Below are 16,399 nucleotides of genomic sequence, written 5' to 3' on the forward strand. Positions count from 1 at the left end.
GTCATTTATATATTAATTATCAAACTCAATATAGTATTTAAACTTATGACTTATTAATCACTAATAAAAATATTAATAAAACTATTCCATATTTTAATAAAAAAATAAAAGGATATATTTGTAGTATTTTAAGATAAAAAATTTAAAATAATTTTAAGTAATATTCAAAAGACACAAAAACATATGCGAATAGAAACTTGAATGTTAAGTTCTAACTTTTAAATTTAAATTTAATACCATTTAAACTTTGAATCAAAAATAATTATCAATATACTAGTCAAACTTTAAAAGAATTATAAATAGTTTAATTAATTTTAATATTATTGTTTATTCTTGACAATTTTTTCAAATAAACACAATAATATGTATAATTATAATTCAATAAATAGTATAATTAATCCAACGTAGGATTCTTGTATATCCTTAATTTTTTAATTCATCTCCCACTTGACTTTCTAGAATGCAACTTACATTGTAAAAAATTCATTCCCAAATAAATAGTTTGTAACCCAAAAAATTAGTGGTAGGTTGGATCAGTTTTATACATTTTTTTTCATTAAACCATTTCGATCAAGCTAACCTTAGTTCACTTGAATTGGATCAAAAGATTAAAAAAAAATTGTTAAAACTTTTTATTTTTAAAAGAAATCGTTATATTTCTTAATGATAATGAAAATAGACTATATACTTGTCATAAATTAAACATCTGATTAAAACAAATTAAAAATTAAAAATAATATACAATTAATTTTGGTAATCAAATTTATTTTTAAATTCTAACATATATCAATCAACCATGTGTCAATCAAATTAAATTATATTTGACCTGTTAGAAAGAAAATTCAACTTAATTGAAAGGTTTCCAATGTATTAGTATTTAATAAATCATACAATAGAGAACAGGAAACAAAATGTAATAAAATTAAGAAAAGGTCCAATTTAAATGAAACTTGGCATTTTCAGATTCGATGGTAAAATTATTCATTCACGATGAACATCTTACATATCGTTACATCCTACAACATGTTATCCTTCAAAGATTTCCAATAAATCATGTAACATTGTTAATAACGAACAGGAAACAAAATGTGAAGAAGCTAAGGTTCGATTTTGATGAAAACATTACGAGATTCCACTTCAATGATATAAACACCCAATGTAGAAACGAAAACTTAAAAGGAGATTTCTTTTTCCAAAATGCTGCAAGTGATTGTAATATATCAGGTTCCTCTACCATGATATAACACCCACTTTCAATGAAAACTTGAAGGGAGAACTCGTTAGCAAATTCCTAAATTTATCGTATAAAAACGCAATCTCGTATGAAGGGAGAGATATCATTTTCAAATTTCTGAATCATGATATATATCAGGTTCCACTATCATAAAAAGCCACGAAGTTGTAACCAGAAAGATATTATCCAACTACTAAAGCAAATAATTATAACAAAATACCCCTACACTCCAGAAAACTGATTTTCAAAAATTAGGAAACAAAGGAAAATTTCTTATAAATTTGATTCAGCATAACACAGACTTTTCCTTGGGATTTGCTCTCAGGTTCGGACAGGAGCTCCTGCACCAGCGGGACGAGGTGCTTGACCAGGCTGACCAGGCCTTGGTGCATCATCCTGAAGTTACAAACAAATTCATCAAAAACAATCCAACAGCATGAGATACATGAATTCTTGATCCAGAATACATATTAAACAGCCATGGCTAACAATTTCATATCCAAATAATCAGTGTATAATGCATACAAATATAGCACATATTCCTAATGAAACTAAATACTTTGTACATTCAAAAGAGATATATTTTCTTTTTAAACATTAACTAACTCATTGACATGTATGTGTGTAACCATCAATTTCTCGTCAAAATATATAAAAGCAGATTCAATTATTTATATTGAGTTATGAATCATACAGCTCTAATGTAAAAGTAGAAAAAGAAAGTTTGAAATGATTGGGTTCAAATCTCACTAATGTCATACTCTCCATCCACTGTCAAGAATACCATCAATATCGCCTATAAATATTACTCTCCTATGTAAAACCTAAAGTGATGAAAATATTTAAATAATCCAGGAATGTTGAATATCCAACATTTTAGTCTTAAAATTGTAGGATTTATTCAAATTGGGAGACTACTAATTATTATTTCAAATACTTCTAGAACTCCTGGATTAGTGTTTTCAACTTTAACAGGAGAGGGTAATAGTTCAAGAAGAAAATTGCCAATTTACTCCGATATCAACATGACCAAATGGGGGATGTGGAGGGTAGGACTCAACTCCATCAAGGTAGTACAAAATAACCAAATAGTGTTTTAATATAACAAGTGTTTCTAGCATATCAACACTGTTGTACGATGAAAATACAATCAAAAGATTCAATATGTACACTACCAAGTAGTATCTTCTACTCAAGAAAATTATCTAGAGTAGTGTACAGTTTCAGTTTTTTTAAATTTCAATTAATGAAACACTAGACCAAAACCAAGTTTATCTAAACTATCCTTAATTCAGTAGCAAAAGGCGAAAACACAGCACAAAACAAGAGTTATATTGAAAACAACAGAATGGAAATAGGGAAAACAAAAATAAATTAAAGAGTTACCCTGCGCCTGATGAATCGCTGAGGAGGATCACGCTTCCTCCTGTTAGTGCGGGATCGAACCCTAACAACATGAGAGTGGATAGCACACGAAACACAGTACTGCATCTTCACGTACAGTTTGGGAAGCGTGTATTCTAAACGTAATAACAATGAAACATAAAATAAGTAACATAAAAATATGAAATTTTCACGAAAATTAAATAAGAGAAGGTAAAGAATTTTAGTATTACGCTCATAGACACAAGCCTCCTGCACATCTCTGACAGCAGCCTGTTCAACAATGTTCCTCACAAGAAACCTCTTGATTGCCTTGTCCTGGTTTTATTATTTTCATTATTGTTTAGAGAACGCAAAAATTTAAGAATCGAAATGAATGGAATTGGAAATTGACAGTGAAAAAAGTGAAATGAAAACCTTAGGGCAGCATTTGCCGCAGTTGGAGCAACGAATGAACTTGACGTGGCCGCGACCGTGCTTGTTGCGACCTCCATTCCTGCGCTTGAACGTCTGCAGAGAAAGAGATCGATCGAACAATGAGAAAAAGAAAGAAAAAGGGTTTCAATCAAATTGCAGAAAACAGGGAGAAAGAAAAATCTTTGACCATGGTGAGTGGTGACAGCAAATTGCTCTCTAGGGTTCTTGGTGCTGCGGCTGCTAGAGTGAAACAAATTCACAACAGCGTAGTCCAATCCCTTTTATATGTCAAATTCTAATTAGGTTTATTTGACTAATTTTATTGCTGAAACTGAACTTACTCTTCCTAAATAACATTCTTTCATCTTCTAATACCTCATTTTTTTATTTTTAATAAAAGACTTTCGTCTTTTTTTATATTTTAATTTTAAAATATTACATTGAGTAAAACTTCAATAAAATAAGAAATTTATGAATTAAAATTTTAAAATATAAAGAATAAAAAAATAAATTATTGTTTGTATTTCTTTTTTTATGAATTTGTTTATTTTTCATTTTAAAAATTAAAATTTATATTTTCATTTAATTTTAGTGTCAGTATGCTATTTTTAAAAAATGAGAAAAGTCACTAATGTTTTATTGATATACTATGTTTTTAACCTGTGCACGGAAAAGAAATAGAGTATTAATTATTTATTAATTATTATTTTTTATTTTAAAGAGCATGTTTATATATTAATGATTAATATAAAAAATACATAAATATTTAAATTATTTAATTGGACTACGTAGATGTGTAGGAATTTTTATTACTATGTAAAATGTGAATTATAAAGAATTAAATAAACAATTTATATAATTAAATATAAAGTCATTTAACATGTTTAGGGTTTATAAAAATATAATTTATATAATTATATATAAATAAATGTAAATGTATATAAGAAAATAAAAAATTAAAAGAAAATATTAATATATAATAAATAAATATCAACATATATGAGTAAATAAAAAAATTAAACATACTAAAAATAAAAGCAATCTAAACACATAAATAATAGACATAAATCAATAAATTATTCAAACGGACACAAAATGAGTAACAAATGAGTAACAACAAACAATTATGTAAAAAAAATTCATTCTAAAAATAAAATAACTCAAATTTCATTATTTGTTATGCTAATATTTGCTTAAAAAACAATTTTATGACTTTTTTTTAAGTCATTTAACATACATAAATCATTTCATTTCGTTCTAAGTTTTATTGACTAACTTAAATTTTACTAAACAAAATGATTGACATTTAAAGTAATTTCTATTATTAATAAAATTTATAAAATAGTTTTTAAATTAATATTTAGTTATCAAGGTTTTGGCTACCAAGTTTATAAAATTTATAATATAAACTAATTGATAATTAAAATTTTGATAGCTAAATAGATATCAATTTAGAAATTAGTTTAAAAATTTAATTAGTATTAAAAAAATTTAGATGACAATAAATTTTTTAGTCTATAAAATAATATATAATTTAGTTAATATAATAACTTATTTTTTTCTCTAAAATTTGTTTCTACTTAATTTTTTTTTAGTGTAATTGGTTTAATATTTGAATACATAGAAAGTAGTTACTGAATTTGGTGTGACCAATTATTCATTAAGTTGTAATTTTTTTTTTTTTAAAAAAACAACAATTTAACACTCGATTTATTAAACTATAATATTTAAGCAATAATTCATATTTTGAGACTAAATAAGATTTTTTATTTTTTTAAAGAACTAAATTAACCATGTTTTGCACAACCTAATTACTTTTTTTATTAGTTTTTCAATAGTCCATGCTTCAACTAAATTACAAATAGTTTAAATTAATTAAACAAATATAGTACTCATACAAATAAAATAAAAAAGTAAAACATAATTATAATGAGAGAAAAAAAGTTATAATTATTTAATGTCATTAACGTGAATACTTTCTTGTGAATTATTTAATGTTATAAAAAAATAGGTTTATAGTATGTCAAGAAAAAAGTAGAAATGGTTTGAGACTTTATAAACTAAGAAAGAAAAGGAGAAACAAAGTACCTAAAGTGTTGTTGGAGAAGGAAAGAGATTATTTTAGAGCAAAATGTTTGAATGCAAACAAAAAAAACTTTGTTTCCCTTTTACCTTTCTACTTGTTCTTCTGAGAGAGTGACATTTTAAGATAATCCTCAAGAATTTGTGAAACCCATTAAGAACTTTAAATGCTAATGATTAATCATATACATAATTTGTCTATAAGTTAAGTATTTCATTTTTTTTAAAGTTTATATTGTATTATTGATGTCTGATATTATTATTGTAAGTTTCAATTTTATTATACCATTTTCGTTGATTAATGTTGGTTTGATTATATTTAACCATGATTGGTATGTTTTTATTATTTATCAAACGATAAAAGAAGATTTACCGATTAATTTTGGCGAAACATAAATTTTAAATCGTGATAATCATTGTGAATATAGTTTTTGGTAATTTTATTTTTTAAAAGAAGATTTTTTTATTTCATACCAAAACTAGTATTAGGATTATTAATTTAAAATAATTAGTAAAAAAGAATTTTACTTTGGACCATTTATTGATTATCAAAGGCTTTCCGACTTTCTTTTTAACAAATTATAGAAATATTTGTATAAAGCTTAATTATATATTTTTTATTACAACCATATCTATCGGTACTATTATTATTATGAATATTATTTTTACATTTATTTTTTCATACAAATTTCTCTACGTTAATTTTTATGAAGCGTGGACCAATTAATTTTTATTAGCCGTGGAATATTTTTAAAAAATAATAATTATAAATAATATAGAGTTGATTGAAAATGATATAAGCTTTCTTAGGGTTCTTAAATGTTAGGGTCTATTGACTCAAGTTTCACAAAGGTTTGAAATGTGCATTTGTGATGGAATGATTTGGCTAGAAGAAAAGGAGATGTGTTTTTGTATATTTGGTTCTCACTTTGACAAAGACTTTGGTAAGGTATTGGTTGGTTATTGGGTTAATCTTTATGGGTTCTTAAAGGTACATTGAAAGAGTATTGGTTGATGAAGTTTTTATTGGTTGGCAAAAGTTTGCATCATGTTTTTGAGTTAGAACTTGTTGGAAATGGACGGAATTTTGGTTAGAGTAGGTTGCATGAATTATAAAAGGGATTTCATATGTTAAAATGTTCAAAAGTTGTGTGTTAGGTGTTGTTCTTAACTAATTTTAATTTTTTTAAAAAAAATTGTTTTAGTTTATGTTTTGGTATGAGTTGATTGAATGGTGTAATCTAGATAGAGAGGTTATAGGTTAACCTAAGATGATATGAGGAAGGAGGTCATGTTCCTCAAATATAGAATAAAAATAAACGACAAAAATAAAACAAGAAAAACAAAAAAAAAAAACTGAATTGAAATTCAATTTTTTTTTACTTGTATACACCTCATAAAAATAGGTAAAATTGATATTTATAAATTAAAAAAATCATATTCTAAATAATAATAAACATAAATAAAATATATTTGTAATAAAAACATAATTTATCTTCAAACAGATAAAGAGAAACTTCTATAGAGAGAAAAAAAAGTAAAAAAAATAATCCGAGATTCTTTTTTAAATAAGATGCATTCGATAAAAGTAAAATATGTTTATTATTAAAATGATAAAATGCATTACTAATGGTTTGTTTGAGTAAAATTGGATTTAGACTCTTATAGTTTTAATATTGTGAATTGAGAAATGAAATCAAAATAAAAAAAATTATTTTAAATTATTTGCTAAGTTATGCATTTTTTTCTTAAATAATTTGTAAATTCGATAAATGCTCTGCATGATAAAACAGTAATATAAAATATTGCTAAATTTAAAAATAAAATAAAAGGAAAATAAAGATAACAAATACTATTAATTTATAAATTAGAATAACTCAATTCTTTCACAATTATTTCTGTTTAAATACTTTCTAAAATATAACTCAAGTTTAAAATATAACTAATATAAATCTGGAAGATAAAGACATATTTATCTCTTGATTTATGTCTTTTATATTAATATATTGCGGTATAGATTTGCATATACTCAATTCAGTTAGACAGCGGAAAAAAATACTTATTATTTTATTTAATAAGTTAAATTTGAATGCCATATTAGTTTTATTTTTTTATAATTTTAAATAAATTATTTTTATTTTAAAAATTGAAATTAAAAAAAAACACCTTATGTTATAGACGTAATTTATATTTATTTATTTATTGGTATTTTACTAACATGGCATGGATATTATCCTTGAGAAATTGAAGCACGTGGGTTGTTGAACTCATACAACAAACCAAAACGAAAACCAACTCACTCAACCCAAAGGGACCCTCTCACTGGATAACAATGTTTCCCAACATTGCCTTCATTTCAAACTTCTATCTTTCTATTCTTCTCTCACACATAAATAAAGTCTTATATATATTTAATGCATCCATTTTCATACATGAATCAAATCCTTCATAAAGAAGACTTATTCCACACCTATATTTCATTTTCTTTGTTCAGTCGTCATCCATGACTATTACAAAAATCAAAATCAGTATACAGATAATTGCAATTTAATGAGATGGAGAAGGAGTTTTACAGCTAAAACTTTGGCCTTTTTTTTCTATCTGTTGCATTCCAAGTGTCAACCAATGCTCCGGAAAAGGAAGCACTAGATTAGTCATCACCTGTTTTCCTAAAATGTTCCTTTTTCTACAACCAATTTAAGGAGCAAACACTATTTTCCCTTTCAAAATCCTTATATGTGATGTTGAAAATTGTTTTTCAAACGTTTTATTAATTCGGTGTGAGCTTTTTAAAACCATAGAGGGTCAATATAATAAAATAGAAAATAATTAAATTAAAAAGAAGATTCATTTTTGAAGAATTTGACCCATTCATGGTTCCAAACTTGGGCAGGTGCCGCCCCCCATATCCACTTAATTTTCTTTGACGCATGATTGTTTATAAGGAATAAAGTATTTTATGTAAAAAAAAAAGGAAATTGAGAGGAAAAGTACTTGAAAGAATGGATAAGTATTGATCAAATGGCATAATATATATAAAAAGAATTGTGCGACTTAATCAATGACAAATACTTTGGGTCCACTTGATAGAGAAAATACATGATGAACCCCGTAGAGAAATACGGGGAATAGATTATAAACTGTATAATACAATAAAAAAAATCCACCATCCTTTCTTCATCGTTTCTTCCAAGTCTTCTTCTTCTTCGTTGGAACTCCGTTCAAATCTGTGGATTAACCTGAACTTTGTGTCCTATCACTAACTATACTGTGTAAGGTTGGATAGTAGTGGCAGTTCAAATAAATAAAATAATTAAATAAATAAATAAACTTGTCAGCAGAATAACCGAGGAGCCCTTGCTCATGCTACCATCTGCTCCTGCTCTATGTACAGCTGCTCCACCCACGGTGGCAGCATCTCTTTACTCAGATCATACTGTTGTCTCTCACCACCAAACATGTCGGACCTCCTCTCAGAAGGAACATCCTTAACCAAGGAATGAACCCATGAGACATCTGGCTCAACATGTTCTGGGTGAGCTATGGGGGAAGCACTTACCCCGTTGTTTCTGAACCCAAATGAAGCAGATCTCCTCAGCTTGTTTAGCTCATCTCCGTTCACACCCCAATCCAGTTTCCCAGTAGGGGAACTCCAATCTGAAAGGGTAGAGGACACCCTGCAGGAAGGGTTGGAAGGTGAAGACAGGCCAAGATGGTGGATTGCAGCGCCGCGATCGATGAAGCTTTGGCTTCGCTTGGCGAAGGCGGCAGACCTGGAGTTCATCACTGCAGCTGCCACAGCAGCTGATGAGTCAAACCCAAAAGCTGAGGGCTTCCTCACAGGCGAGGAAGGGATGTTGGAGGGATAACTCGCACGAAGGTGGTTCATGTTTTGGCGCATCTGAAGCCCACTTTGGGTGGGTGTTGAAGTCTGCACAGAAAGTCCATGGAGTTGTGACAACATAGAAGGGTCAGCAGAGGCCAACAGGTCATCGAGGTTGGTTGGATTCAAATCAGCAATCCTATTGAATTCCTTGTTGCGGAAAGACGGGGAAGAGATCCTGGCGATCTCTTCTATCAACTGTTGCTGCTGCTGCTGTTGTTGTTGGCGAGCTGGACTGTCTAGACCGAACAGTTCCATCTCCATCTCCAGATCCCTGGCGCTCAAAGCAGCCTTGAGTCGGCTACCAGGGAGCTGCAGGGACGGTGGAGTAAGGTTTATTTTGTTCTGCCACAAGTTTCCACTCTTGGGAGATGAAGCTGCTGCCAGTGGAGACATGGGTGGGGTTGAAACAGTTGGCATGGGCAAAGATGTGGAACTGAGAGCCAATGGACTCATGGCTGTCATGTCTAGTGCAGTGGAAGAATAGGATTTTGGTGAAGGCATAGCTGAGCCGGTGGAAGCATACACAGGGCGTAACTCTTCAGGTTTGTGGGCAAAGAAGCAGACTTTTCTACTGCAGCCGGTCTCGTCCTTGCAAAGCCTTGTTCTGTACTGGGCAGGGTGTAGCCAGGACTCAAAAACACCGTGAGCATACTCACAGGAATCAACCTTCTGGCAGGCCCCTTTGCGGAATTCTGGGCAAGGAACACAGCTATAAGGGTACTTCCTTGGGTCTCTCCTCCTTGCGTTCTCCCCCGGATGAACAAATGGACACTCGGTCCAGTCATGGGAGTAGGCCCTTGAGCAAGGCTTCACCTTGAAACTGTACATCCTAAACTCATCGCTTCCGTACACATCGCTGTTGATATCTGGCAAGGATATATCAACAGGATACTCTTTCTTGTCACTTCCTTCTTTTTTCTCACCACCTTCTTTTGCTGAGAAAGGAGCCGAGAACATCTGCAGCTCCATCTCCTGACTCATCACTTCATCTCTTTCACCACCCCTCAGGAACAACTCCATGGCCTTCCTCCGGGATTTGGAGGAAGAATCAAAGGCTGGAGCAACCAGATTAGCCGGCTTGTTTCCGGTAGCATCAAGGGATTCAGCATCAGCCCCAGCATCTAGCAAGAGCTTGACAATCTCGGGTGAGGATTCAGAGCCCCCAGCGGCAGCACAATGGAGAGCAGTGGCCCTGTCAGAGCCACAGGCCCTGTTCACATCAACAGTTCCTGCCTCAAGAATATACTTGAGAACTCTAGTGCTTCCAAACAAAGAAGCAATCATGAGGGGGGTCCTCGTTTCAGATCCCATCTTCTTGGACCCAATCCTTCTACCATACCAAAACCCAGCCTCGTTGACATCCAAGCCCTTCTCATCCACTTCTCTTTTGAAACCTTCAAAATCATCGCATGCAGACAGTTCAAGCAAAGCCGAGAAGTTGCAGAAACCAACGAGATTCTGCTTCTGAACATTATTCTCCATCACGAGCCTCGGGGAAGAAAGCTTACTCTTTGAATCACTACACATATCCCAAATTCTGCACAACAAGGCAACATAATCTCAATCAATAAGCCCATCAATTAAAAAACCCATCATTCACACGGAACAAAAAAAAGATCAAACCTCCAACTGAAAAACAAAATTTTCCAACAACCCCGGTTCCAAATCCCTAGATATGCCCGGCTAGATAACGCCCCATGAAACGTGGTAAACAAATTTAACCAACAAAAGCTAGATCCATAACCAATACTATTCAAGACAACAACTTGTTATTCTAATACCTCAACGGTAAACAAACAAAGCAACTAAAACGGGGAAAAACAAAAAAAAAAAACTCCCAATATCTAAAACAAAGTTTGAAACTTTGATCTACCCAGAAGCAGACCCACGAAGCATATTTCGCAGACCCCCCAACAACCAAAGATCAAGGAAAAACACAAGAAAAAAAAAAGGTTTTAAGGTAGTGAAAGCAGGAGAAGAAAGACATACCCTTTTGAGTAGTGGATTTGAGAGGGGAGTAGGACTATAAGAAGTGTATGTTGGTTGCAAGAGAGCGTTGTTGTTTGAAGAGAGAAAAATCGAGAAGACCTCGATTGAGCAAATATGAGGGAGAAAGAAACCTATGGGAAGGCCTTTTTATCATCAGCACACCAGCAACAGCTATTAGGAAGGAAAAGGAAGAAGGGAGGAAAGTGTGACTTTTCTTCCTCCCTCTTTCTTCTCTCTCCTTCCTCTTTCTCTCTCTCTCTTTGGTCAAAGTCAATTATTCAATGCTAAAGCCAGGGCCCCACCAGCAGCGTTTGCTTAATGTCACTATCTTCCTAAATGCAAATGCAGATGTGAATGAATCTTCAAATGACACTCAAATGCAACTCAAACTTCACATGGACCCGACCTTCCATTACACTACCCCTCCACGAAGCTCAACGGGCAGTTCCGCTCTCACGTGCCTTTTGAGTTCTGATTCTCTTCACTTCTTACGCGCTACACCACTACCATCTTTCTTCTTCCTTCTTTAATCATTTTCTTACTTTCAAACAAAACACAAAACAACTCAAAATATGTTCAATTGAAGAAACAGTCTCAACTTTTTAAATAAAAATCAGTTTTTTAATCTTTACTGGTTATGTTAATGCCATCATCAATAACAGTTTTTTTGTTATAATATTCATGTCATTCAAATGATTATAAATTACAATCCAGAAACACTAGTAAGTGTCGTGTTAAGTTTTTCATCTCCAAATGATGTTGATTGAATATGAAAGAGGAAGAGGACAAATAAAAAAAAATATTTGCAATATCATTCAAACAAAATATAGAGATATTTAACATTGTAGATTACAAATAAGGTGTAAATGGGTCCATTTTGGACGTTATAATGGATGAGAAAACACTAAAAAGGACAAGGTTTGAAAAAGATAATAGGAGTGTGAGTTTTAGATGAGCCTAATCATTCTTCTCAGTGATTATTTTGTTCAAAGAACCTCTCCTATTCATCTCACAGAATCTCTTCAATATTGCACATGCAGAATATTTAAATTCTAGCCAAGGTATACTTACCACACAATTATATCATTGCAGGAAAGATAATGAATTGAAGAGAGAGTTCATGAATTGTGTTATCCATGTCATCACTGTTCACTTGTCATTGAATATTTATATGATATGAACTAAAGGACCTTGCAGAATTATTATATTTAATAAGATTATCTGACATCAAATGATATATTCATTATTTTCATTTAGAACACATAAATGTATTTTTATACAGTTATCAATGTAATAATGGAAATAATATCGTATTCTAAATATGATTTGTGAGAATGAATAATATAGGAAGTGGTGAATGAAAATTTGACTTAAAATAGTGAAGGTGGAATTGTGAGTTCAAAAACATCTCCAACTCCAAATAACACGTACAAGGTATTATAAGTTACCCAAATAAATTTATTTACCAAATATATATACTTTAACAGAATAAACTATGATCTAACTAAACTAATCTCAATCGAATAAGGTAAACGTTATATATAAAAGTATCAAACACATTCTATATATCTTGCATTTCTTGCATTCTCTGAAAGCTTTACTACTTAATACATTCCTGTTTTTACTTCTTATAGCATTGAAAGTGAAAGATCACTACAGAGAAAAGAAGAAGGAAGAGTGACCCAATCCACTTGGTGGCTCCATTAATTTGATGTTGTTACCAGTTAAACTTAGTCCACTCTAAGGTCTATGTAACTAAATAATAATAATAATAAATAATTGTATAATTATGTTAGGACAGAAAGAAAGAGTGTGGGAGGTGTATGGGGACCACAAACGAATGAGTATTGGGTATGGCAGTTCAACACATGAAGAGTTTGAACGCGTTTTATTTCTGTGTTTGGGTCTTTGCGTTGTATAAAATAATATATATATATATATATATATATATATAAAATAATGTTTGATTGTGGTGTGCTTATGTGAGTGGGTAGCAGTTGGGTGACAGAGAGCACTCAGCACTAACAGGATAAGTTTCTGATTCAGCCTTCCACTATACTTTACCTACAAAAACCTATTTCTCTCACACCTTTGACGTGGTCCAATTACTTTTAATTCTCATGCCTCCACTTCAAATATTTTTAATTTTGGGGTGCAGAAAGCAATGGCCCAGAAACTGTTTTTTTTTTTGCACATAGTTGCTTAATTGGACTTGGTGTTGAATAAGTAAGAGTCACGGGTTTAGTATTGTAATTAAAAATAAGACAGATTCTCCCCGCACCAGATCATTTTGGACTGCACCCAATATATATAAAGAAAAATACCAAAATACCTTTATTGAAATGAAAATTAGGGGTGCACCCAATCCACACCCAACCTAGTAGCATTGCACCCTTTTTTCTGTGATCACTTTGAGGAGGCAGCGCGTGGAGAAGACTGTGAGGCAGCACGCGGAGAAGGAGACAAAGCCGCCGGAGAAGGAGATGAAGCCACCGAAGAAGGATTTAGCCACCAGGGAAGGATTGAAGCTACTGAAGAAAGAGACGAATCGTAGAAAGTGAGTGCAGATACTTGACATGAGTAGTATGCGAAAAAGGATAGGAACAACTAAAAGTTATTTGACAGACTCCTTGTATTCATGCCACAACAAAATGTCTGATTAATGCATGAAAACATTTTTTCCACCATTTCCTTATCCTTAGTAACTGGGTGGAAACATAACTGAAATCCAACAAAGTGATCACAGAAAAAAAGGTGCAATACTGCTAGGTTGAGTGTGGGTTGGGTGCACATTTTAGAAAACCCTGATTTTCATTTTATTAAGGGTATTTTGATTTTTTTTATGTATATTGGGTGCAGTCCAAAATAATATTGTGCAGAGAGAATCAGTCTAAAAAGAATTATGATTTTTTTTTTAAAAAAAAAAGCAACTTCTTAGATTTTGTAAAGAGGTTTAGAGATTATTTTGTTTATCCTGTGATTGTATCAAAACTCGTTTTAAATTTGTGCAAATTTTCTTATAATTTTTTTAAAGTTCAAACGTCTCAAATGAAGGTTAACTTGCTAAAGAAAAAATGAAATCTTATGAAAAAAGTTGAATGAATTTGTTTGAAGTGGTATCATGGAAATCATAAACACCATCACTTTTACTTATTAGTTTAAACAACAAAGATTTTTCTTGAAGGGTTATCACTTGTTTGTTATTTTTTTTATGAGCAGTCACATTTAGAGAAAAAATTGTTTTCATTTAAACAAGTGCATGTTACAGCTTAAGTTTGTTTTTGAAGAAACAAAAATATTCAATTTGAGTTTAGTTGAAAAACAGTGAATAACACACTTAAATGATGAAATTCTGTAATGGCAAAAAAGTTATATTAGTTATCATTGTATAATTTGATTTTAATGTATATACTGTAGTTATGGATTTATCTTGTTGATTTTAATTTATATGAAACAAATATTTTGAATGCTGTTTAGTATTAATAAATTTTAAAGTTTTTATACGAAGTGTGACTTCATTAAAATTATATAAGAATAATATGTTATTTTGTGGATGCGATTTTTAAAAAATATTCACACGAGTCTATATATACAATATACAAGTTTATAAAAAATATTAATTAAAGTGTTACTGGAATTTGTATAATATTTAGTTTTAGAGTGTGAGGTTAGGGTATTTGTTACTTTGAATATCCTACATATACATATGTTAAATAATATTTAAAAACATGACTAAAAAGAAATATAAAAAATATGCACATGAGTTAATTAAGTTTGAATATTTAATTTAAAATCATTACAATAATTCACAAAATCATAAAATAAACAAAAGTAAAAAATAAATTAAAAAATAATAATGATCAACCTATTTTTTAAATGTTGAGTAACCATTTTTAAAATTTAATGATATTGATATTTTTGTGTGTGTAACTTGTTCTTTTCACCAAATATTATTGAATGACCAAGATGAACAACATACTTAATCTATGTCGGACATACAAGCGATTCAAGAATGAACATCAATTAACATGTAGAAAGAAAATTTATATAATATGTCAATAACCATGTTAACCATGTTAATGACCCTTTTATTTTTTGTAGTTGTCGTTGATGGATGTCTTGTTATGGACGGAGTATTGGAGGGAACAATGTTGCTTGTGATTGAGATTCTTCTACATCCTAAGCATGTACACAACAATCATCTACAAAGAGAATGTCATAAACGAACGAAAAAAGAGTGCAAGTCTTAATGTGTGGTGGATTCACTAGATAACCATCTTATGTGGCGATCACAACCTCCTTTATTTTACAAAAGATAATGTTGTTAATGTTGATGGTGGAGGTATGTTGAGTTGCATAGTAATATCAATGGCAATACCATATATGGGGAGGTTAAGAGTAATGTTGCAAGGATAAAACTAGTCCAAATTTGAGATAGGACAATCAAATTTGGTCCTTGAATGTGCAATAAAACAACATTATCTCATCCTCCATATTAAAGTTCACGACTTAAGTCTGCTTAAGATATTGAATCATACAAGGACTATTGAGTATTAAAGTCTAATATGCAACCTAAAGAGTACTATATATTATTCAAATATGTTACATAAGAGAGGTTAAGAAACCAAGTATGAATTTATTCATTATTTTTATCCAATATTTACATATACTCATTTCAACCGTTTAAAGACTTACTCATCCTCTTTGTTTATAATTTAGTGTACACTTGAACATAAATATTTTGACATCGTTGAGCATAAGTTACACATCTTAATAAAGACATGTTAACGACTCTGTTAACCATTGATTATTGAACTATCTCTAAAAATCAATTTCTTAATATATTTTTTAATTATTTTTTAATAATTAACATGAAATATACTTTTTGTGATAATTTTATAAATCAAATAAAAAATGTGACAAAGAGGTTGAATGTGAATCAATACATATCTCCTAATTATAGTAAAAATCATACTAGCATAAAAACTAGTTTGAAAAATTCAATATGGTGTTTATTTTTTCATTACTAAGTTTGATTATTTCAATAAATAAATTGAAAAATGATTAATAAATTTTAAAATTTCCATGAGTGTGATGATTTGTTGACATGTGTTTAATGTATAAAAAAACATAAATATAAATATAATATATTTGAAATCATTATATTAATAAATGTTATTTACCAAGGACTTTTTGAATGAACAATTTACTACCAATATGGAAAATAATGGAACAATCAATATTCACTCACAATCATGAAAATTAATTATTTATATTTGCTACTTGTCTTACTCATACTAGAAAAAAACCACTTCATGTTCCTACAGAAATTGGCTTAATATTCGATAACTATAATGATCACTAAAATATTTTATAGGTCCAAAAGTCTATAAATATCATCTTAGGAA

The 16,399-nt window shown here is 30.4% G+C and overlaps 2 protein-coding genes across 2 annotated transcripts; both read right to left on the minus strand.

The window, feature by feature from the left end:
* Positions 1 to 1,340: 1,340 nt before the first annotated feature.
* LOC137825698 (small ribosomal subunit protein eS26y) lies at positions 1,341 to 3,292 on the minus strand. Its single transcript, XM_068631434.2, has 5 exons — positions 3,222 to 3,292; positions 3,035 to 3,127; positions 2,851 to 2,935; positions 2,621 to 2,754; positions 1,341 to 1,630 (listed from the first exon to the last, which is right to left on the minus strand). Exons 1-5 carry the CDS (start codon positions 3,222 to 3,224, stop codon positions 1,556 to 1,558), a joined length of 390 nt encoding a protein of 129 aa, XP_068487535.1. The 5' UTR covers positions 3,225 to 3,292; the 3' UTR covers positions 1,341 to 1,555.
* A 4,837-nt stretch (positions 3,293 to 8,129) lies between these two features.
* On the minus strand, positions 8,130 to 11,567 carry LOC137825855 (zinc finger CCCH domain-containing protein 29). Its single transcript, XM_068631641.1, has 2 exons — positions 10,992 to 11,567; positions 8,130 to 10,539 (listed from the first exon to the last, which is right to left on the minus strand). The coding sequence occupies exon 2, from the start codon at positions 10,527 to 10,529 to the stop codon at positions 8,478 to 8,480; it is 2,052 nt and encodes a 683-aa protein (XP_068487742.1). The 5' UTR covers positions 10,530 to 10,539; positions 10,992 to 11,567; the 3' UTR covers positions 8,130 to 8,477.
* Positions 11,568 to 16,399: the final 4,832 nt, after the last annotated feature.

The sequence above is a fragment of the Phaseolus vulgaris genome, chromosome 8 (genome assembly GCF_051622355.1).
Source record: "Phaseolus vulgaris cultivar YP4 chromosome 8, ASM5162235v1, whole genome shotgun sequence".
Lineage (NCBI taxonomy): Eukaryota > Viridiplantae > Streptophyta > Magnoliopsida > Fabales > Fabaceae > Phaseolus > Phaseolus vulgaris.

Coding starts and splice junctions, on each gene's coding strand:
- LOC137825698 (XM_068631434.2), bottom strand. Junction 2,936..3,034: donor GCGGCAAATGCTGCCCTAAG/GTTTTCATTTCA, acceptor TAATAAAACCAG/GACAAGGCAATCAAGAGGTT. Junction 1,631..2,620: donor AGCGATTCATCAGGCGCAGG/GTAACTCTTTAA, acceptor TTGTAACTTCAG/GATGATGCACCAAGGCCTGG.
- LOC137825855 (XM_068631641.1), bottom strand. CDS start 10,529: ATGTGTAGTGATTCAAAGAGTAAGCTTTCTTCCCCGAGGCTCGTGATG.